At 39.4% G+C, this 22,415-nt stretch overlaps 1 protein-coding gene and 1 long non-coding RNA gene across 8 annotated transcripts in view; one reads left to right on the top strand and one right to left on the bottom strand.

The window, feature by feature from the left end:
* Nucleotides 1–5,271: 5,271 nt before the first annotated feature.
* Nucleotides 5,272–22,415, top strand: part of LOC102968174 (charged multivesicular body protein 3) — a 102,417-nt gene continuing 85,273 nt past the window's right edge. Inside the window, exons 1-3 of one of the 6 annotated variants that reach the window (XM_007082312.2) lie at nt 5,322–6,095; nt 8,301–8,440; nt 18,605–18,720. In XM_007082312.2, coding sequence (XP_007082374.1) covers nt 5,870–6,095; nt 8,301–8,440; nt 18,605–18,720 — 482 coding nt within the window. In that variant the 5' untranslated portion in view covers nt 5,322–5,869. Of the gene's footprint in view, nt 6,096–7,993; nt 8,255–8,300; nt 8,441–14,784; nt 15,930–18,604; nt 18,721–22,415 lie in introns of those variants that run through there. The other 5 variants (XM_042981911.1, XM_007082314.3, XM_007082315.2 and 2 more) reach the window with 5 other exon arrangements.
* LOC122237374 overlaps nt 6,052–22,415 on the bottom strand; it is a 50,623-nt gene continuing 34,259 nt past the window's right edge. Inside the window, exons 2-5 of one of the 2 annotated variants that reach the window (XR_006215865.1) lie at nt 16,309–16,428; nt 15,503–15,535; nt 12,420–12,483; nt 6,052–6,234 (exon numbers count right to left, since the gene is read on the bottom strand). This is a non-coding gene — a long non-coding RNA (uncharacterized LOC122237374). Of the gene's footprint in view, nt 6,235–12,171; nt 12,252–12,419; nt 12,484–15,502; nt 15,536–16,308; nt 16,429–22,415 lie in introns of those variants that run through there. The other variant, XR_006215864.1, reaches the window with a different exon arrangement.

Genomic DNA, 22,415 nt, shown 5'->3' with positions numbered 1-22,415 from the left:
AGGAAAAGAAGAATTGAGAGCTTACAGAGAGAACAAATAAGTCACAACAGAAGCCAGAAGGTAATGGATCGATGCCTTCAAAATTCTGAGGGGAAGGGATTTCCAATTTAGAATTCTATATTTGACCAAACTATCATTTAAACAGGGTAACTACAACTAATTCTTAAATGGTTCAAGAAAAAAAAAATGCATTACAGTATAGAGAAAAGACATGTAAAAGCAAATACGGTAAAAACATGAATCAGTGAATTGGTGAAGGATACAAAGGGGGTTTTGGTAATGTTCTTGCAAGTCTTCTTTAAGTTTGAAAAAAAGAAAAGAATGAGGAGAGAGTAAAGGAATTTTAGATGTGTAAGGTCTCCAAAGTTTACCTCGGTGTCCGCTTTTTTAATCCTGTCACTGCAGGATGAGATGTGTTCCATGCAAACAAGGAAGTGAAAGAACAAACATGCACCATGGGATCAAGAAACTAGAATCCAACATAGGAGCAAAGGGTAGCCCTGGGATGACAGCTGCATAGTGATCTGGAGAAGAGCCAGTCGAGCCTGGAGCAGGAGAGCCAGAATAGATTTCCAACAAAATACGGAATTGATACATTAACCATTTGAGTAGTTTTACAGTTCAGACAGAGAATTTGGAGATGAATAAGTGGACAGGGCTATAGAAGACAGAACAACCCCAAATCTGAGTTAATTATTAACTCCAGGGAAAATGAACAATTGCACAAGGAAATATAAATGATGTGGTTCAGCCATCAACAAGATTTATATAGTCACATTAATATAGAAATGAATATATAATATAATCACTTTGGGAATGAGGGAGGGAAATGGTGAGTGAGTAGAGGGTATAAAAGAGATCATTCTTCATTTTCTGCGGCAAGAAATCAATAGATAATGTATAAAATGAAAAGATCAAGAAAAGCAGTAGAAAACTCTAATTTGGAAATACAAAGACAAACATGAGAAAAATGCTTCAAAGAATTTGAAGATAGTTTTTCTCTGAGAAATGATGGTTTTCTTGGAGTGGGTAGGGATGGGCAGATGATCTGTTTTTCATAGTTTGTCTGGCATAGTCCCAGTTTATCCTTGTTAGTCAGGCATAATTTTATTAGCTTTTCCCCTTTCACTCTCAAAATTGTTCCAATTTGGATGAAACCTTAAAGTGTTATTTGACTTTTTGTTGTTGGTACTTGACTTTTTAAACTATATTTAGGTAATGCTTTGATAAAAAATGAAATAAAATAAAAAGAGAACTCTTTGGAGCCTAAATAAAATAACCATAGTTCATCCAGCTGAGCCAAAGACTTTCATTTTCTTTTCTCTAAAATTAATTATTCATTTTAAATTAAATACAAGCAGGCTTTCAGTTATCAAATGAAGTCACGAGAATAAAAGGCACAGTATGGGGAATATAGTCAGTGATATTATAATAGTGTTGTATGGTGACCGATGATAGCTACACTTGGGGTGAGCATAACATAACATATAGAGACGTTGAATTACTATGTTGACTACCGCAAACTAATGTAACATTGTGTGTCACCTATGCTCAAATAAAATTTTTTTAAAACATAAATGAAAGTTATAAAAGAAAAAATGATTAAATATAACGAATTGAAACCCTTAAAGGCAGGAACTAGCTTCTATTTCTTTTGTATCTTTTCGTTTGTACTTCTGAATAGTCTGTACTTTATATTGCTTTAGAGAACTCCTATCTTTATTTTTCTTGTATTTGTACTATTAAGTCTACAAGAGGCCTACATTTTTTTTTAACTTTTAAAAAATATTCAATTTTGGAAAGTATCCCTATTAGATTTCAAATAACCTGACAGCAAGCTCTTGTTTGACTTCATCCATGTACATTTCTCAGTAGTAAACTCAGTGACTTGCTCATAAATATTGCTTAAATAAAGGAATGAATACAAAATACATGCATACAAAATACATGCATGCATACATACATACAAGCAATATGTCTCTTTCAAAGCACTTTTTACATTCACTGCCTCATTTAATCCTTACAACTGCTTCATGGGGTAAACATACTCTCCCATTTTATAGATGACAAAAATGAGATTTAGACAGATCGTGTGACTTTCTAACAAGGTGATACGACCAGAGAATACGAGGCCACACTGGACCAGGCCCAGGAATGATGGTTCCTATGCTCTTGCCACAATATCAAGTAATAAGGATTTAAGTCATCCCACCAATAAACAGAATCTGATATGTAAAATCAAGAACTCAGGTTAACAGCCTGGCTGTTAGAGAAACAGATGATGAAAACCAATGAATAATTCAAACATCCTTTTGTCAGACTGGTCTCTGAACAGAAATTGTAATTAGTCCACCCAGTTAGGCATAGTGGAAGCTGAAATCACCCTCAGGGAAGGACCTCCCACACCTCCCTTGGAGTGGATAAATCCCTGCTGCAAACCTTCAGACCAAGGAAGCAGTCCTAACGGTGAAGTTTTTAAAACTTATCTTAAAATGACAAAAACAGTGCATGATTATTTCAGAAAAATAATCAAATAGAGATAAAACACAAAAGAAAAACATTTCAATTATCTAAATCCCATTTCCTAAAAATGAACATGGTTTACATTTTAGTATATATCTCTGCCTTTTTCTAACACTAATACAAAAAATAGGATCATATGATGCAAACTTCTCAGTAACCTGCTTTTCTCCCCCAAACGCTCTCTTTCAGACACAGTTTCATGTTTGTAACCAGTTGTCTAATATGGTTTTTAGTAGCTACCTCCTAGTTCACCACTTAGATTACTATATGCTCATTCTTTCTGTTTTTTCTATTATTAATGATTAATAATAATTGTTTTTTCTATTATTTCTATTTTTTATTCTATTATTTTTCTACAGCAACAACAAAACTCTGCACACACATCCCTGTGCACATGTCCAATTGTTTCCTCAGGATAACTTCCCTGAAGTGAGATTACTAGGTAAGAGAGCATGTATTTCAGGGAGCCTTCTAACTCATATTGTAAACGCCCTCCTGAAAGGTTGTACCTCCTATCAATAACAGATGCAAATGCCTGTACCACTGTATCCCAACTCTGTGTGTTCTTTGATCAGTGCTGTCATCTTTTCTAAGAGTTTAACCAGGAGGGAACAGGCAAGGGAGTTGAGATGAGAAGCAGTTGAAACAAACAAGAAATGCCAAAAGAGGTCTTTAGTTCCTTCTTTGGAGTGCCTCCCACACACTAGTATTTTTCCAGTTTGAAACTCTGGCCTGGCTGGTTTCATCCTCAGCTAACAGCCCAACTTTCCCCACTTGTCCCTCTTTATGTTATTTGATTTGGAGTCTCTCTTTACTAGCAAGTACAGTCCTTTGAGATGAAGGTTCACCTTATATGTCAAGTTTTGGACAGCATTATCGCCCTGTAAAAGGTCACCTTGACATGCCTAAGGATCCCCAAATTCCCAAAACAAGCTTGTTAGAATGAACTGTTTAATACAGTCTCCCGCATTGATCTGCCAGCCATGGAAACAAAGCCACATTGAAGCTCGCTAAGACAAGGAGCAGAAGCCAAGAGCTGGTTGTACATTCCTACACCTCCTCCTCTGATTCTTTCTCCCTACTCCCTGGGCCCACTCCCTCATAAGTCCTCCTCCACTAGTTGGCCACTGAAATTCATTTGTGTGCTTTGTTTTATTTTATTTTATTTTATTTTATTTTATTTTATTTTATTTTATTTTATTTTATTACCTTTTGTATTTTTAAAATTTAAATCCAAGTTAGTTAACATACAGTGTAATAATAATTTCAGGAATAGAATTTAGTGTGTGTGCTTTATTCTAAAGGGGTGCCATTCTGGCTACATTCTCACCATCCATTCTTTGCTTTCCATTCCTCCTTTGCTTCATGATTGAGGATCACACCTCTATTCTTCCTAAAACATACTCTCCCCCCCCCCCCCCCCCAGTTCAGGACATTTGACAGCTTTGCACAATGGCTAACGGTTCTCTTGTAATTCCTGGGTCTTGCCCTTCCTAATCAAGGGAGTTGGTAGAAGCCAGCCTTGTTGGTTTAAGCATGCAACCCTTTTCTCCCTCAAGACTGGCACAGAGTTTGACATAAAGAGTATGCTCCACGGAAGTTAAATACAGAAACTGATAATGCATAGTCACCCACATTACTCACTTTATATACATTCATCTTGCTAGCAGTGGCCACACTCAGGGAGGGTAACAAAAGAAAAGACATGTAAACTTTGCACAGGGACATATTAACACTCAGCAGCCTTTGTCCTGGGAACCCAATACCCGCCTCAATACCTGGCTTTTAACACCCCTAACATTGAAGAGGGAGAGGGAAAATTGCAACAGGCGGGACAAGTGGGCCTCGTTCTAACTCCCTGTTTCTGCCAAACCTCCTCTAATACACGTGGTGCGCAAACTACATTCTGTCCTTAGAAACGGAAAACCATTGTTTTCTGGGTTTCACCTTCTACCACCTCAAATCAACAGTGCCCAAAGTTTCCCAATTCACCAGGACCTTGCATAAACGTAGTCATCTGGTTTTACTGATTTTAAGAGGATCATTAACTGTCCTATTTGTACAAAAAATACACAAAGTGACAGTCCAAAGTCCAACCCTTAGCCAAAATTATTTACTAAACATCTGCAGGGCAAAATGAAAGAGAGCGAAGAACGGAGAAGACACCAGAGAGGTAAGTTTTGGGGGCTAAAGCTGCGGCCCCGAAATGCTTTCCAGCCCCCGGGTGTGACCGCCCCCTCCCCCCCACACCCACTTTGCCCCAACGCTGGCCTGGCCAGCGCTTCATCGCGGCCCCGCCCGAGGCCCCGCCCCGCCGCCCGAGGCCCCGCCCCGCCGCCGACGTCAGTTGTTATGTCTCGGCTCCGGCCGCGGCCCCAGCTGATCCTCTGCTCCCGAGGCGAGTGCCGCGGCCTCGCGAGGTGGCGGGGGCGTCAGGGACGGCGGCCGAGACCCGCGCCGCCCATCTGAGCGGGGCGGGCGCTGCGTGGCCAGGAAGCCGCCCCAGAGCTGCTCAGGGAGCCGTCGGGGCCTATTTTTGCCTTTCTCCTCCAGGACCGTCGGCCCGCGCGCCCCATTTATCTCTGCAGAGACCGCGACGCCCCCTCCCGGGCCGGGCCGCGGTGCCCGCCCGCCTGAAAGGCGCCGCCCGCCGGCCCGAGCGAATCTGGAGCCGCCGCCGCCGTGCCCGCCGCGCCTCTCGCGGAGCCTGGGCGGCCGGCGGGGCCTGGGGCCTGGCGGCGGGCCGCTCCTCCCCGAGCTGGGCCCGGGGCCTGGCGGAGCCGAGCGCCGCGCCCTCCTGACCAGCCGCCGCGGGAGCCCGGCCGCCGCCCGCCGGCCCCAACCGCCTCCCCGGCCCGCCGCCCCTCCGGCCCCGGCCTCCCGCCCAGCCTTCCTTTGTGGATCTGAATGATTTGGGGGGCCTCCTCCTTCCCCCTTGAGATTACGGTGCTGGAAGACCCACCCCGCCACCTCGGTCAGAGCCTCCCGCCGGGGGAGACGTCCCTCGTTTTGTTCCCCGAGGGCCCACCCGCGCCCCGCTCCTTTCGGTGTTTGACTGATGGGGTTTTTTTAGTGTTTCCCCCCCCCTTTATGTCTGTCGCCTCTCGACGGGAAGGCCCCGCGCGAGGCTCTGCGCCTCTGCCCCTCCCCGTCTCTTCCTCAACCCCGCACAAATAGCCGAACCCCCAGCCCCCGGGCCGGCGATGGCGCGACAGTGAGGGCGGCGAGGCCGGACCACGCTGGGATAGTGCCCGCGCCCCGGCGGGCGTGAGCACACACTCCCCCGCTCCGCGCCCCTCTTTTTCGTCTCCTGAGCTCTCTGAGAAGAGAGAAGACGCAGGGGAAGATGTGGCTGAAGCTGTTTTTCCTACTCCTCTATTTTCTGGTCCTGTTCGTCCTGGCCAGGTTTTTTGAGGCCATTGTGTGGTATGAAACTGGCATCTTTGCCACCCAGCTGGTGGATCCGGTGGCGCTGAGCTTCAAGAAGCTGAAGACCATTCTGGAGTGCCGGGGGCTGGGGTACTCGGGGCTGCCCGAGAAGAAGGATGTCCGGGAGCTGGTGGAAAAGTCAGGCGAGTATCGGGCTACCGTGGGGTCCCCCTCCACCCGGTGGAGGGGGCGACTTGTACTTCCTCGTGCCTAGTGGTTCCCTCAGAATGGGGCATTACCTGGGTGGGTTACGCAGACAACTTCGAGAGCTGTCCAGGTTTTCTGCGGGGAAAAAAAAAAAAAAAAAGTAAATCCCAGTTTTGAGAAGGGGGCTGGAATTATTTGTGGGGGTGTTGCTGTGTCTTTTTAAGCTGTTTTTTGTTTTTTTTAAATAACAGATTTAAGTGCAGCTTCTTAGCAATGTTTAGTAAGAAACCATTTTCTTAAAATTAGGGAATGTCAGCCGGTTGCAGACAAACTGGAAAGCATTGTCAGTCGAAATTCCTAAGGATATAAGAGAAGGAAAACCCCAAAACGTTGTCTGTAGATAGCAGTGTTTGTCACGATAATAATAAATAACAATAATAGCATAATAACAGGAGGGAAAAATATCGTTGGAATACTTACTATCAAAGAGGCACTTAGGGCTAAGATATAATTTTTAAATCATGAGGATAAATATCGAGAAAGGGTGAACTGTACAGTATTGGCTTTTCATACTTTAAGTTTGGTGAAAATGAAGTGAGTTTATTTTTTGTGAATTCCTACCTTGTTTGTATTACTGTCAGGGTTTTTTAAAAAAATCCTTATGTCTTGGATGTAAACTTTTCTCTTGTAGAAGTCACAGACGCTGCTGCATCACTGTAAATGCTCTGAGACATAGAATTGAAGTAGTGCTAAGTGAATATTTGTTTAACATTTTAAAGAAAAATGCGTTGGCCGTAACTGTTGGTTTGGGGAGGATTAAGTAAGATATATAGTTAATTTTTTTTCACCCCTGAAGAAAATAATCTTTGTTTAGGTAAACGTCCTGGAAGGGGAATGTACTGTAACTAGAGAAAGGCATTCTGGGTTGCTGTAGGAAGCAGTTGAAACTGATGGCTATCTTTTTTGTTGTTTCAAGTAGATCTGCTGTGTCTTTAACAAGGCATTTTTTTCCCCTTATTTAGTACTGTATAGCCGTGTAGTGTGATAGACAAGAATACTAACTCCAGAGGAGTTGAGCACTCACATATTTCCAGGTTAAGGGTTATCAAATTTGTATTTCAGTACTGGGGTAGTGATATAAATGTGTAATATTTGCATGTAAACGTGATACTTTTTTATAGGGAAAACATAAAATCGGGTTTTTTTTTCTTGCCTCTCGTTTACTGTCTGGTTTATGGTAACTTACTTCTACCGTGGGGGCGGGGAATGGGAAATGGAGTAAAGTAGATCCCTAATAAATGAATTTTCTAGGTTCAGAAATGAGAAGTATCTTCACTGCCACAGCCAAATCACTTCTCATGCTAAAAAAATTTAATAAAACGTTTTTCTTTTGACTTTTATTTGTGTTGCTTCCTTTGGGCCTAAAAATACTTGTAACTTTGAGTGTACAAAGAATGCACATATCATTTAAAGAATGCACACAGCCTACAAAAATATGACTCAGATCACACCTTTTATAGCAGAGAAGTCTTGGTATAGCAGTTTAACTTTATAATTTAAGTATTCGTTATAAATGATGTTGCTGCTATCATGATACAGTGCTTGTTTTCACATTTAAGACAAAATTAGAATAATTTGACATTAGTGTTTTCCTTTTTACTTGATCATATAAGCTCTCAACTTACACTGAAAGTTTGAGTATGGAGTTTTTTCTTACAGGTAATCTTTTGTATCTAACCTTCAAGTCTTACAGGCCCTATTGCTATTTTAAGCAGGTGGTGATGGCAAATTCCGTAAACCCATTTCTAAATCTTACAAGTCTGAAGTATGTAAATCATACTGTTTAAAAATTATTTGAAGCCTGGGCATGTCACACACAAAACTAAATAATACTGTGATGGCTTTTTGGGCTTACCAGGAAATTAAGTAATTTCCTAATAAATTATGTGATGACCTCACTGGCATGTAAGTTCCATGAGAAGATGGATTTTTGTCTGTTCACTTTTGTCTGACATATACTAGGTTCTTATGACATACTGGCTGACTGAATCTTAAATGGGTGTATTCAGGTTCTACTCTTCTATAGAGGGAAATGGAAGTCCTATGACATGATTTTTAACAGTGTGTAATGGAATTAATCATTGAAGTTGGGAAGGTAGGATTTTTGAAATCTTACTGCTGTTACTTTTTTCTTTCTTCAGGTGACTTGATGGAAGGTGAGCTCTATTCTGCACTCAAGGAAGAAGAAGCATCTGAATCTGTTTCTAGTACCAATTTCAGTGGTGAAATGCACTTCTATGAGCTTGTAGAAGACACAAAAGATGGCATCTGGCTGGTTCAGGTATCAGAAGTAAAGTGATAGAAGTAAAATTATTTTTACCAAAATAGTATTCACCAGCTGGTGACACTTCTATATATTTGTGTCGTGTTTCTTCAGCATAACTCAATTCTCATAGGTAGGCTCCAGTATCCTCTTAAAGAGGTCTACAGACCATGGAAAATGAAGATTGAAGAGTGGGGAGGGGAAGTGTTGGGAAAAGAGGGTTGACTGGTTAGAATCAGCAGAAACAAATCCATTTTGGTTGTTGGATCCTCATGAAAGTAAGAAACACACATCTATTCCTTTTGTTGAGTGATTTGCGCTGTTACAGTTTTGATTAACTCCAGTTTGTAATGCAGTAATCCAAATGATTTTTGTATCTAGAGGAAAAACCCTGAAGTAGAAGTAAGAAAATCCTGCTATTAGGGAAATAGCCAACTTTGTGACAATAGAGGAAAAGATATTGTGGGGACTGGTGGGGAGTGCTCATTACTTTGCTTATGAAATTGATGAGATGATAATTTTAAACCCTAGCTCTTGTGATATCAAAACTGTGAAATTGAGTTAGCATATTAGAGTTGTAGAGCTATGAAGGGTCTAAAAATTCATCTTTTATGCTTCGCAAAGTGCGGTTTATGTATCACTTGATGGTAAGTGAATGGGCACACATCATCATTTATGGATTTTTATACAAATTAGAAAAATCAATATTGCATTGAACATCTAATTTCACAGATATTTAGGGCAAGGATAAAGTTATTTAATTTTTTAAAAAATGTAAGTTCATTTAAAATAAAATATCAACCAAATTAACAGCATGATTTTGGCTAAAATTATGATTATTGAATCAGGATCAAATCTCAGGACTCCTGATTTTTTGTCAGCTACTTTTGTCATTTAACACTGGGGTTGGCCAAGTTTGATTCAGGGTATAAAAATCAAAATTGCTTCTTCATATTTCTGAGAACAATGACGTCAAAATATGGTAGAAAAAGCTATGAGCTCAGATGCAGTTAGATGCAGATCTGGTCTTGTCATAGATTTGCAATATGATTATAGATAGATTTTCTGTTGTACTTGACCTCAAATAAAACATATACACCTAAGGAAGATGTAACAATACTATGGTCCATGGGGCTAAAGAGTTGAGGTTTGGGAATTCTTCAGGTGATTACGTTGACTATTCATGACTTTCCTTTACATGCAGTCTTCCTATTGTGTCTGACCTTTTACCTGCCAGATTATCTAATTCAGTAATTTTTAAATTTAGCAAAGGGAGACCCTGGGAGATTGTGGATATAGTCTATACGTTATCCATCAAATTCTAGTTTATTTCTCTGAATTAATTGGTATTGAAAAATAAACTAGCATCTTTAAAGCTTTAATTTATAAGTGAATAGTTAATTCCATTTCCTTTCCTAGATATTCATATCTGATAGTCTGATCAAGAAAGGCTTTTTGGAGGGTGCCTGGGTGGTTCAGTCGGTTGAGTATCCAACTTTGGCTCAGGTCATGATCTCACGGTTTGAGGGTTCGAGCCTCGCGTCAGGCTCTGTGCTGACAGCTCAGAGCCTGGAGCCTTCTTCATATTCTGTGTCTCCCTCTCTCTCTGCCCCTCCCCTACTCACGCTCTGTCTCTCTCTGTCTCTCAAATATGAATAAACATTTAAAAAATTAAAAAAAAAAAAGACTTGTTGGTTTTGATAATTTTAGTTTTATTACTGAGATTGAGTTGAATAGCCTGTCCCGTTTCCCTATGTTCTCTAAGTGTCCATACACTGAATGATCCCATAGAGATGAATAATAAAGATGCAGAACACCTTCCAAACTTGGAAAAGCCATGTCAAAAGTCTAGAAATTCTTTTGGTATATAGGATTCTGCCTATAAAAAATGAACACATTCTGGTTCACTAACATGTATTCCTGGCTTACAAACGATCTGCTATTTTCTTTTTTAAGTTTGTTTATTTTTGAGAGAGAAAGAGAGAGAGAATCCCAAGCAGCTTCTGCACTGTCAATGTGAAGCACGGTGCGGAGCCCCATCTCATGACCCTGAGATCATACCTGAGTCAGAATCAAGAGTCAGATGCTTAACCGACTGAGCCACCCAGTGCCCTATTTTTTAATGTTCTATTAAATATAACCATGGATTGGGGTGCCTAGGTGGCTCAGCCAATTAAGTGTCCACCTCTTGATCTTGGCTCAGGTCATGATTTCATGGTGTTTGAGTTTGAGCCCCACATTGGGCTTTATGCCTCAGGTTCTTAGCTGGGTGTGGAGCCTGCTTAAGATTTTCACTCTCCTTCTGTCTCTGCCCTTCCCCCACCTCAAAAAAAAAAAAAACCCCACAAATATAAAAAAGAAAAAAAGATATAAACTCCCTTAAAATATGAAATAGTTTATTTAGCAGTTAGTTGTATGCCAGGCCCTGGAGATATACCAGGAACATACAGCAGGCTAAGTCCTTGCTCTCTCAGGCAGTTCACATTCCAGTTGGGAGAGGTAGGCAATAAGTGAGTAAATATTTAATACAACATCAAGTTAGTGGAAAATGCTAAGGAGAAAAATAAACAAGGCAAGGAGTCAGAGAATGGCAAAGAATTCTCTGATAAAGTGACACTTGAATGAAATGAAGAACAAATAATGAGTGATAGTGAATGTTAGCATTTAAATTGTAATCACTAAATTCTTTTCCTCTGAAAATATTTTTTAAGCCTCACAGGTATTAGTGATTGAAAAATGGCTTCTAAGAAAAGTGGAATGTGTTTATATGGTTTTCTGTGTGTTAATGGTAGTAGGACACACAGTTAGTTTTTCCAGTGACCTTCAGGATTTGCACTGATCACCAATGTCTGGCTTATATCCCTTGGAGCCAGTGGCTTACATCTGTCAAACTGGCTGGGCTTAGAAGAACAATTTCTGGCAGGACAACTGAGAAGATTGAGATTGAAACCCTGTCCTCATTCAAGTCACCAAGCTAAGCTCATCAGCACAGACATTGGTTTAAACTCTTAAAAGAGGGCTTTTAGTTTTGTTGTTGTTGTTTTGTTTTGTTTTTTAAATTGAAAATGTCTGTTAGAAACAAGTATTCTCTTGGTTGCTTGTCATTCTTTCAGCTCAAATCATATTTATCCAATCTCTTGTGAAGGATAACTTAAAAATTCTGTTTTTAATAATTTGAATTATTCTTTTCTATTTATTTTCAAAGAAGCTGACCAATTTTAGTTGGCTCTTTTTTTTTTTAATTTGTGAGAGTGCATAGATCCCAGCCAGTTCAGTCCTCTTCAGATTGCCTTTATTGTAGGTATCCTGTATAAGAAATACTTAAACACATCAGAGTTCTTTCTTTTCCTCCCATTTTTCTAATATCCTTCCTGACTGCAATGAATTATGGTTTCCTTTTGTATTTATTGAGAAAAAAATGTAGTTAGGCATCATAAAACTGATAATTAGGACATTAGGCTTCGTATGTCATTGAAAGGATGTCTGGATTTACTTAGGGAAAGTATGACTTTTTAAAGTTATTTTGAGGGAGAGTGCACACGAGTGGGGGAGGGGCAGAGAGAGAGGGAGAGTCCTAAGTGGACTGCACGCTCTCAGTGCAGAGCCTAACATAGGGTTTGATCTCACAGATTGTGAGATCATGACCTGAGCTGAAATCAAGAGTTGGTTGCTTAACCAACTAAGCTACCCAGGCACCCCGAAAATGTGACTTTAATAAATGGGTATATTACTTACCTGTTTCATCACTTGGTCAGTTCATTATTTTTCTGTAGTGGATTGGTAATCTAGGTTGGTTATCTTTTTTGGTGACATGACACATGGAATGACACTACACGAGAAGAATAAATTTCTATAAATTACTTAATTTGTATTCCTTTTGAATCTGTCTTCTGTGCAGCTCATGCTTTTATTTGCTGCATGATACATGTTAGTGGTCTTTATGTCTTTCTCTTCTTAATTGTTCTAAAATGTGTTAGTGCTCATGAATTATCCTTACATTAAACCAGAATAGTAGGATGCTCCTTTTCATGTGAAGCTTTTCCACATCTATCCTGTAGTCTCTGTAATATGAAGTGAACACAACTAATTTCAGTTTTCCAGGCAACAACACATATGGGACATATAACACCCTATATAACCCATGGAACAACTAAGTCTTCTTTTTTCTAGTAGTTCTAACAATCTAAGTTTCCCTGCTTTGTTCCTAACCTCTGCTCATATCTTTCATTAGTTATTTATCTTCTAGTATTGTGGATTCTTTGATTTTACCACCACCCAATTATCTGAGTATCACAAATTGAAGACAGTTACTTCCCCTGCTCCCACCCCAGAAAACTCTTAGGCAGATGGGACAGTGGCTAGCCTGAAATGGAAAAGTTAGCATGCGTTGTGGGGTTTATGGGTTTATCCTTATCTTAACATTTCTATTTCTCTTTTTGACCTTTGTTCAAGGAAGGACTGTGTTATTTGTTCCCTACTGGCTTTATCCCCATCATAAGGAATTTAACGTCACTAGAATTGAGGTAGCAGTGAAAAGCATCACCTGATTTAAAGTAAAACTTTGGGTCAATATTTACCAGAGTATCACGTTACTCTATTTCCTGTTTGGCTAAAAAGAGTTAATAGCTGTTATAAAACTTGTTTATCTTTGTTTCTAGACAAAGCTTTGTTCAGGGAGATTCTAACCCCTTTATTCCTTTCTTGACTCTAAAGGTGAAATACATAGCAAACCACTGTACCATTTATTTTGTTCTGGTGAAAAACTTTTATTTCTGTTTAGTAAAAAACTTTTATTTCTGCTTACTCATAAAGAAAGCTAGTGAAGATACCAAAGAAATAATTAAATGCTATTGAGTTTTGTTTTTGTCAATCACTTGTCCCCATTTTTTTTATGCTTTTGAATTCATCTATTATTTCTTTTTTTTTAATTTCTTTTTAAATTTACATCCAAATTAGTTAGCATATAGTGCAACAATGATTTCAGGAGTAGATTCCTTAGTGCCCCTTACCCATTTAGCCCATCCCCCCTCCCACAACCCTCCAGTAACTCTGTTTGTTCTCCATATTTAAGAGTCTCTTCTGTTTTGTCCCCCTCCCTGTTTTTATATTATTTTTGTTTCCCTTCCCTTATGTTCATCTGTTTTGTCTCTTAAAGTCCTCATGTGAGTGAAGTCATATATTTGTCTTTCTCTGACTAATTACGCTTAGCATAACACCCTCCAATTCCATCCCTCCCTCCAGTAGTTGCAAATGGCAAGATTTCATTCTTTTTGATTGCCGAGTGATACTCCATTGTATATATACACCACATCTTCTTTATCCATTCATCCATCGATGGACATTTGGGCTCTTTCCATACTTTGGCTGTTGTTGATAGTGCTGCTATAAACAGTGGGGTGCATGTGTCCCTTCGAAACAGCACACCTGTATCCCTTGAATAAATACTTAGTAGTGTAATTGCTGGGTCGTAGGGTAGTTCTATTTTTAGTTTTTTGAGGAATCTCCATACTGTTTTCCAGAGTGGCTGCACCAGCTTGCATTCCCAACTTGTCCCCATTTTTAATGGTTTTATACAAGTTGCATGTATTTACTTAAGTTGGTCCGTGATTGAGGCGCCTGGGTGGCTTGGTCAATTTAGTGGCTGACTTTGTCTCAGGTCATGATCTCACGGTTTGTGGGTTCAAGCCCTGCGTCAGGATCTGTGCTGACAGCTTAGAGCCTGGACCCTGCTTTAGATTCTGTGTCTCCCTCTCTCTTTCCCTCCCCAGCTCATGCTCTGTCTTTCTGTCTCTCAAAAATAAATAAACATTAAAAAAAAGAAAAAAGTTGGTCTATGATTTTGAAAGTAGAAACTCCTTATTAAAATGAAATATTGAGGGGCGCCTGGGTGGCTCAGTCAGTTGGGCGTCCGACTTCGGCTCAGGTCATGATCTCGCAGTCCGTGAGTTCGAGCCCCGTGTCGGGCTCTGTGCTGACAGCTCAGAGCCTGGAGCCTGTTTCAGATTCTGTGTCTCCCTCTCTCTCTGACCTTCCCCCATTCATGCTCTGTCTCTCTCTGTCTCAAAAATGAATAAACGTTAAAAAAAATAAAATAAAATAAAATGAAATACTGAGAGATGCAGAAAATATCACAGCACAGCTCTCCTGTTCTGGGGAGTTGTGTTACTTAATTTAGTCTAGATGCTGTATGGCATCTATGGCAGGTACTCTGATTACTAATAAAACCCACCTGTAAACATTAGGCAAAAATATATGGCTTTTTTTTTCCCCTTATACCAGTGTAATACCTATAATACATGTGGAAGGAAATAGTAAACTGAGCCCCAGGTGGTTTTTTTTTTTTTTTTTGGTAATTTTAAACTGGACTACACAAGGTTGACATCAGAAAATATGTGCACTTAGCATCACACGCTGTCCAACGTAGTTCCATGCATGGTATGCTGGAGCCAGCTCATACTGCTTCATGAAGAGTGACTGTTAAGATCTCTTCCCAATTCCATGTTTAGAGATAGCACATTGGTAACTTGAAATTGGCCATATGGGAGTATTTATACCAAGGAAATCAGCAAGTAATAGAAATCAGAGCTTCCTTTTTCTTCTGGAGGGCTGGTTGTTAAACATGTACCAGCAAACCCACTGGTTTCATCCATTCATCCAACCATCTAACAAATATTTATTGAAATCTAATGTGTGCCAGCTGAACCTTGTGATTAGCACTGAGGGCACAAAGATGAATAACCTATAGCCTGTGTCATAAAACAGCTTACAGTTTGGTTTACTAAAATGTGTAGATCAGTAAAAATCTCAGTATATGATTAACTTTCCCAGCTGAGTTAGATCATCTATATTGGTGCTAGCATCTTGAGAGATAAATAACTCTTTAGACAGTGAAGTGGAACCTGGGAAAATTACGGTAGTTTTTTTCTGGAAAAAGTATATTTCTAAATTCATTGAATTAGAAGTCCTTATGTCTCACTGGGGTCAAGCACATTGATATGTAATTGGATAGCAAAGTACTTTTTATGCTAGCATTTGTCCAGAAAATATTCCAAATGACAGGTTGCTGGGGAAGGGACTTACAGTAGATGTCAAAACTTGGCGGCTTTAGAGAATCTGTATAGGCAAAAGTTGAAGAATGAAGTTACTAAGCTGTAAAAAGCTGAAACAATTTAGTTCAGCATGAATATTTAATGAGTACCCAAATGAGTTAGGCACTATACTAGCTGCAGGAGATACAATGGTGAGCCAGTGTGGGGATGCCAGTTAGGCAGATACCCTGGGAAGGGGGAGGGAAAGATTCTTTCACTTCCAGCCTATCCTGCCAAGTCTGTCCCAGACTTGGAACTCAGGCTGTACTTTCATCTAGTTTTTTTCTAGTCTCTGAAAATATTCCCCACAGAGAACACAACATCCTTCCTGAACTGCCGAGGAGTATGTCTCTGCTTTTAATAAGACCAGCAGTGTGAGTGCCACTCAGAATCATCGTGCATACTTTTGGATATGAGCTGTAAGTTGGGAACTCCTACTGGTGTGACCCAGTAGTAATAGGCTTAGAATGTTTGATTGTGCCATGTGACTCAGCCAGATGAGTTATTTTGTGAAGATATTAAAATGTTTAGTGGTGGTTTCATTCAGCCTCTACAAAGTTTAATTTATGCTAGACCTTTAGTTGAGTAATGTAACTATATAGAACATTGGACAGAGCAATTTCTAACTACATAAATATAACTGCAGAGTCAAACAAAATGCTTTCATGCAATGAATGCCTAGGGGAGTTTTCATTTTTGTGTGGCTTTCTCTGTTAGGGATCATTAAACTCTTCAAAAGCAGGTATTAGAACAGCTTGCTGAATAAATAAGGCCCTGGGGGTAAACATTGTCACATACCTGCTTAGATGTTCCCACCTCTGATCACAGACTTGTGTTGTCTGTGCTATAACCAGGAGTGCCTGCCAACAACTGCCTCTCATTCTTACTTCCTCTTCTAGAATTGGAGCTCTTGTAAATCTGAAAGATATGTGAGTGGTGGATAAGATCTTCACTGAAGGATGCCCCCAGACTCAGGGCCATACCTTACATTGACTAAAGCAACCTCTTAACCCCTTGATGCAATGTCATTATAAACACAGACCTGAAATTTTTGGGTTATTTACAGCCTTGACTGGGAAATGGGAATGAAAAGGAAGCTCTTTAGGAAAGAGTTCTTTTAAAAAGTAGGGAGTATGGTGATATGATTGCACAGAGACTTCTCAATCCTTCTCAGTAATCTGGAAAATAAGTTCAAGATTTCTTTGATTACTTGATGAAAAGATGAACTACCATTATTGACCCTTTTTTTTTTTTAATGCTTATTTATTTATTTTGAAAGAGGGCGTGCATGCACAAGCGTGGGAGGGGGCAGAAAGGGGGAGAGAGAGAATCCCAAGCAGTTTCTGCGCTGTCAGTACAGAGCGCAATGTGGGGCTCGAACTCACGAATCTGTGAGATCATGACCTGAGCTGAGATCAAGAGTTGGATGCCCAACCGACTGAGCCACCCACACGCACCTACCATATTGACTCTTGAGTAGTAGGGAAAAAAAAGAAAAGAAATATCTGCCTTGCTTTATCTTCCTCGTTATTCATGTAAAATATATCCAGCCATTTTGGACCATGAAAAAAATGTGAAAGTAGAGACTTAGTGGGTAACATATAAACCTCAGAAAAAGCTTTCATGTCCTCAGATTGCCCTTTCCCTGGTTACCTCCACCATCTGAATATTTAAATAATAACTGGTGTCTCTCTCCCTCAATAAGACCACCTATTTTCACTGAAAAGCACTATCAAAACCATTTATTTAGTGCCCTAAATTGTGTATGTGTTTGTATATTTATTAAGCATCAGAGTTGTTACAAAATGTTAGGTGTGTATGCACATCTCTGTAGATGTGGGGATGACAGTAGCAGTGGTATATGGCAGGGGTTAGTGGACAGTGTTCCGTCTGCACATAAAGTGAATTTCAAGTCACTTGTCACCACCATGTACTCTCTTTCTGCTGCCCTGGAAATTTTTAGGCTTCCCAGCAGAAAGGCTACCATGAGGTAGCTGGACCGCTCTTGCATCTCCTAGGGAGTAGACTATTGGCACTTATTTCACACACATAGCCTGGGATTTCACTTCCTGAAGGCTTTGTGACCATGAAACTGGCCCTTCCTCCCAGGAAGGACCCCAGAGTATTGTGTTGTAATTTTCAATTAGATAACATCAGCTGCATAGCATTTGTGAAAATAAACTTGGCCTATATACCCTGGGCTTAAAATAAATCAAACAGATGGTTCATGAAGACTTTAGACATTTTTGGCTTTCCTTTAAGTTCCCGTTTAGTTGTTTTTGTGGTTTTGTTTTTAATAGATAATTCGTTTTTTATTGGTATCTGTGTTGAAGTCCTGCCTTCATTCAAAGCAGGAAGATTAGGGAATAAAAGGAAAAGGTGTTAACGATTAGAAAAGCCAAGAAAGATGTCATTACACATTTTGAAGGTTAATTTACAGTTTTTTCCTTTTTCTTTCTTTTCTTTTTTTTTTTTTAAATCTTGTACTTCTCCCAATCTTAATTGTGTTTGAAAGCTATATGCAGATTTGAAGTAGACGTTCAAGAGTGTAGAATTCATTGTGGTAATTCTTTTTATATATTAGAACATTTTCGTGATTGTTAAGAAAAAGCTGTAGAAGTAGTAGTATTGATTTAGTCAGAGCATAGTTTAATAGAAAACAAATGTTTGACTCTTGGCTCCATAATTATACTTTTAAAAAGTGAAATTTGAACTCCTTGAACTCACATGTGATCATTTCTAGTAAGCTTTATTTGTATTGTTTAAAATTTTCATAGTGGAGAAATGACTCCAAAGGCCATTTTCTTCCTCTGTACCTTATTTCTAAAGAATCAGGGTGGAGGATGTGGCTAGCTTTTTAATATGATTTTGATTCCCCTCAATGTAACTGCCATAAAGTGTGGAAGTTTAATGCACTGTATTCAATGTTTTAAGCCTTTTCAGTCGGACAGTTACTCATTCTGCAAGAATTGCAATGATGATAGAACAGAACAGGATCTTTTTGCAAAAGGTGAAGATACATTATAGATATAAGTGGTTGGTTTGACTTCATTTTAGGTAATTAAAGTTTCTGTTTTTGTTTCTGGGAGAATAGGTCATAGCAAATGACAGAAGTCCCTTGGTCGGTAAAATCCACTGGGAGAAAATGGTGAAAAAGGTGTCAAGATTTGGAATACGTACAGGCACTTTTAATTGTTCCAGTGACCCCAGGTGAGTTGATTAGGCAATTCTTAGAATTTGAGTTCTGACCAGAATTGTCTCACTCAATGAAGACCATGATATTAGAAGCCTATTTGAACTGAAAGCTAATCATAATGTTTAGCATGCTTGGGTTACACAGGCGCTTGATAAATAGTTTTTGATAAACTGGCAGTTACTTACTTCCTTTCTGAGATGTCTTTCTCTCTCTATCCCATTCTTCCATATTCTTCCTAGTGGGGGTGACTCTTAAGAGTATGTCTTCAGTCCTTTTGTTTCAGTTTTCTTCCCAAAGAGACTTCAGCACATTTATAGCTTTGTGCTGATCAAAATCTTTTGTCATAATTCTGACTTCTGGTTTACATGTGGACACTCATTTCCATCTGCTGTACAGCTGCTCCTAGATGTGCCCTTTTCCCTAATCCCAGTGTCCAAATTCAGATTCAGTTGAATTTTTGTATTTTTTTAATTTATTTTTTTTAATATATGAAATTTATTGTCAAATTGGTTTCCATAGAACACCCAGTGCTCATCCCAAAAGATGCCCTCTTCAATACCCATCACCTACCCTCCCCTCCCTCCCACCCTCCATCAACCCTCAGTTTGTTCTCAGTTTCAACTTCATTTTTTTAAATCAGGCATGTACTCTTTCTACCTGTCCTTTTTCTGTTCTTTACTGTTTTGTCTTTTGTTTTTCCCATTTTCTCAGATAAGAATCCTCGCAGGCATTTTTGTGTTCTTTTGTCATCATCTCCACTATTTCATTTGTCACGTTATTTCTTGTTTCATCATTACATTATTTCTTGGAAATGCTTTTTTAATTTTTCTTTCTATTTATTTTTGAGAGCGGGAGAGGGATGGGGGGGGGGAGACAGAGGATTTGAAGGGGGCTCTGCACTGACAGCAGCAAGCCCGATGCAGAGCTTGAACTCACGAACCATGAGATCGTGACCTGAGCCCATGTTGGACGCTCAACCGACTGAGCCACCCAGGCGCCCCTGAAGTGCTTTTTATTTCAACTTCTAGTGCCATCAAATTTTTACTTACAAGTATTCATTTATTTAATTATCCATTCAGTAAATATTTAATAAAAGATTAGCACATATAGCATGTTGTGTTTAGTGCTGAGGAGGGGGTGTATGATGTATATGTAGAAAACCCCACAACATTAGGTAGTTTCTAACGTAAGTAATATAACTGTCTGTATTACTTACTTACATGTGGCCCCAGTGGGAAGCCCATTAACTGTATGTAGAAAACCCTCCTGTGCTACTGTTGTACCGCATATTTTCCTGCCTTTTCTCCTTTAGGCTCATGTTTGCTTCATTTTGCCTCAAGATTGTTTTGCTTACTGGTATTATAGGATGTGATCCACACCATAGGGTGTAGGATCCCCTAGGAGTTGGAGATAAGAAGGAAAGTTCTTGTATCTTCTAACTCACAGTCTCCCCGTCTTCCCACAAAGCTCGTATTCTCATTTTTGCCACAGAGTCTTGATCATATTCTAACAACGCCTTTTGTTGAAATGTCCAAAACAGCCTTAGTGTTAATGTTTTAATGAAAAGCAGATCGTTGTTATTTTTGTCCTTCGTTTATCAAAGACCGTTGCATTTGGTTTGATTCCATCATTCCCAAATAGAGTCTTGAGTGAGAGATCTTTCTTACCCTCACTAGTGATTGTAATACCAGGACAAATGATAGTGCCAATATTTTCATTTTTTTTTTTCAGGTAAAGCCAAAAGTCAGTATTAACATCACTATTTTATTGAAAAATATTCGGAATTGATTTTTTAAAAAATCAATGAACTAATTAATGTATTTTGACACTGTAACTTACAAATATACTAAAAAATACCAAGTGAAAATAAATTTACAAAAATATAAAGGTTAAACCCATGCTATATATAAATTGTTACATAACATTAATAAAGAATTCAAAAATAAGGTAAGCACAACAGAAAACATATAATCTATTAATATGAAAAACTGAAGGAAATAGCAGTGTTTGACTTATTTTGGTGTAATCTTATGAAACAAAATGCATCAAAAGTGCATTTTATCATTTCAAATGATAATTGAGTCTAGCGGATTTTAACACAAATTTTTCTAGCTTTTCTTTTGAAAAACTTTTTGATTCTATACTAGGTGAGGAATGGTGAAGAGATACATATAAACTACCTTTGTATATTTTCCTCTAAGTCTTTCATCTTTAAATAATCTCACCTCTTTGGGTCCCTGGTTGGCTCAGTCAGTTGAGTGTCTGACTCTTGATTTCAGCTCAGGTCATGGTCTCATAGTTCATGGGTTTGAGCCCTGCATCGGGCTCTGCACTGAAAGCACAGAGCCTGCTTGGGATTCTCTGTGTCCTTCTCTCTTTGCCCCTGCCCCACTCCTTTTCTCTTTCTCTCTCAAAATAAGTAAACTTTAAAAAAATTTTTTAAAAAAGTCTCACCTCTTATTTATGGTGGAACAGATCATTTTTGAGCAAATTTTGCTTTCTTTGTTGGTTGCAGCTATTATTTTTTGTTATTAAAAAAGCACTTTTACTTCATCTTCAGTTTCATCACAAAATGAAGGTCTTGATGCATAGTTACTTACATCAGTTTTGATATTATCATATTCATGTTAACTTTTATTGGGAAAATCTTACAACTGGAATAAGAACTATTGCCATAAAAGCTGTGCTTAGGTTTGTTTTTTTCTTTTTTTGAGGATTTTGGAGATCTAGAAGAACAAAATGGGGAAATACAGAAATGTGTGTTCAGAGTGTCAATGTCGGGTGGGGCACTGGGGTGGCTCAGTCAGTTAAGCGTCCAGCTCTTGGTTTTGGCTCAGCTCATGATCTCACGGTTTGTGAATTCGAGCCCTGCATTGGGCTCTCTGCTGTCAGTGCAGAGCCCACTTCAGATCCTCTGTCCCCCTCTCTCTTGGCCCCTCCCCTGCTCATTCTGTCTCCCTCTCTTTCAAAATAAATAAATAACCAACAACAACATAAAGAATGTCAATGCAGGGTATAACTGGGCAGGCAATAGTGTTATTTAGCAAGTGTTTTAATCATATGTTGGATAATTGAGTCATCTTAATTTCAGATTTTTATAAACACTAAACTCTCCACTCCATGTTTATTTTGCTTTGTTTACCGGAGTTTTTTCTCCGGTGTGGCTTCTAGGGCAGCCTCCTCCGATGTGCTGGTCCCATTGCACAGCAGTACTTTCCTGATCTGGTTAGCTCCTCTTAAGAACGTTCAGGACCACCACCTCTGGGAAGCACCTGACTCTGCCCGTGGCAGCAATTTTAATTTCTTGCCCTGCTTGCCTGGCCCTAATACCTCTCATTCCTCAATCAAGCAATATAGGATAGAGGGCTAAAAAGCCTTCTGTTAGGTCTGTTCTCTTTTCCTTTTTTTTTAAAAATGTTTAAATGGTTTTTTAATGTTTAATATTTTAGATGTTTTTTAAATGTTTATTTACTTATTTTGAGAGAGAGACAGAGAGGGAGGGGCACTGTTAGTGCAGAGTCCAGCGCAGGGCTGGATCTCACAAACTGTGAGATCATGACCTGAGCCAAAATCAGGAGTCCGATGCTCAACCCACTGAGCCACCCAGGTGCCCCTTTTCTTTTCCTTTCTTTTCCTTTTCTTTCCTTTCCCTTTCCCTTCTAAAGTAGAAAACAAGGTGGGGTGTGTCTTTGGGCGGCTGGAAAGATGG

This window comes from Panthera tigris, chromosome A3 (genome assembly GCF_018350195.1).
Source record: "Panthera tigris isolate Pti1 chromosome A3, P.tigris_Pti1_mat1.1, whole genome shotgun sequence".
NCBI lineage: Eukaryota > Metazoa > Chordata > Mammalia > Carnivora > Felidae > Panthera > Panthera tigris.
Note: the sequence above shows the minus strand (reverse complement) of the source record. Positions and strands in the feature narration are given on the sequence as shown.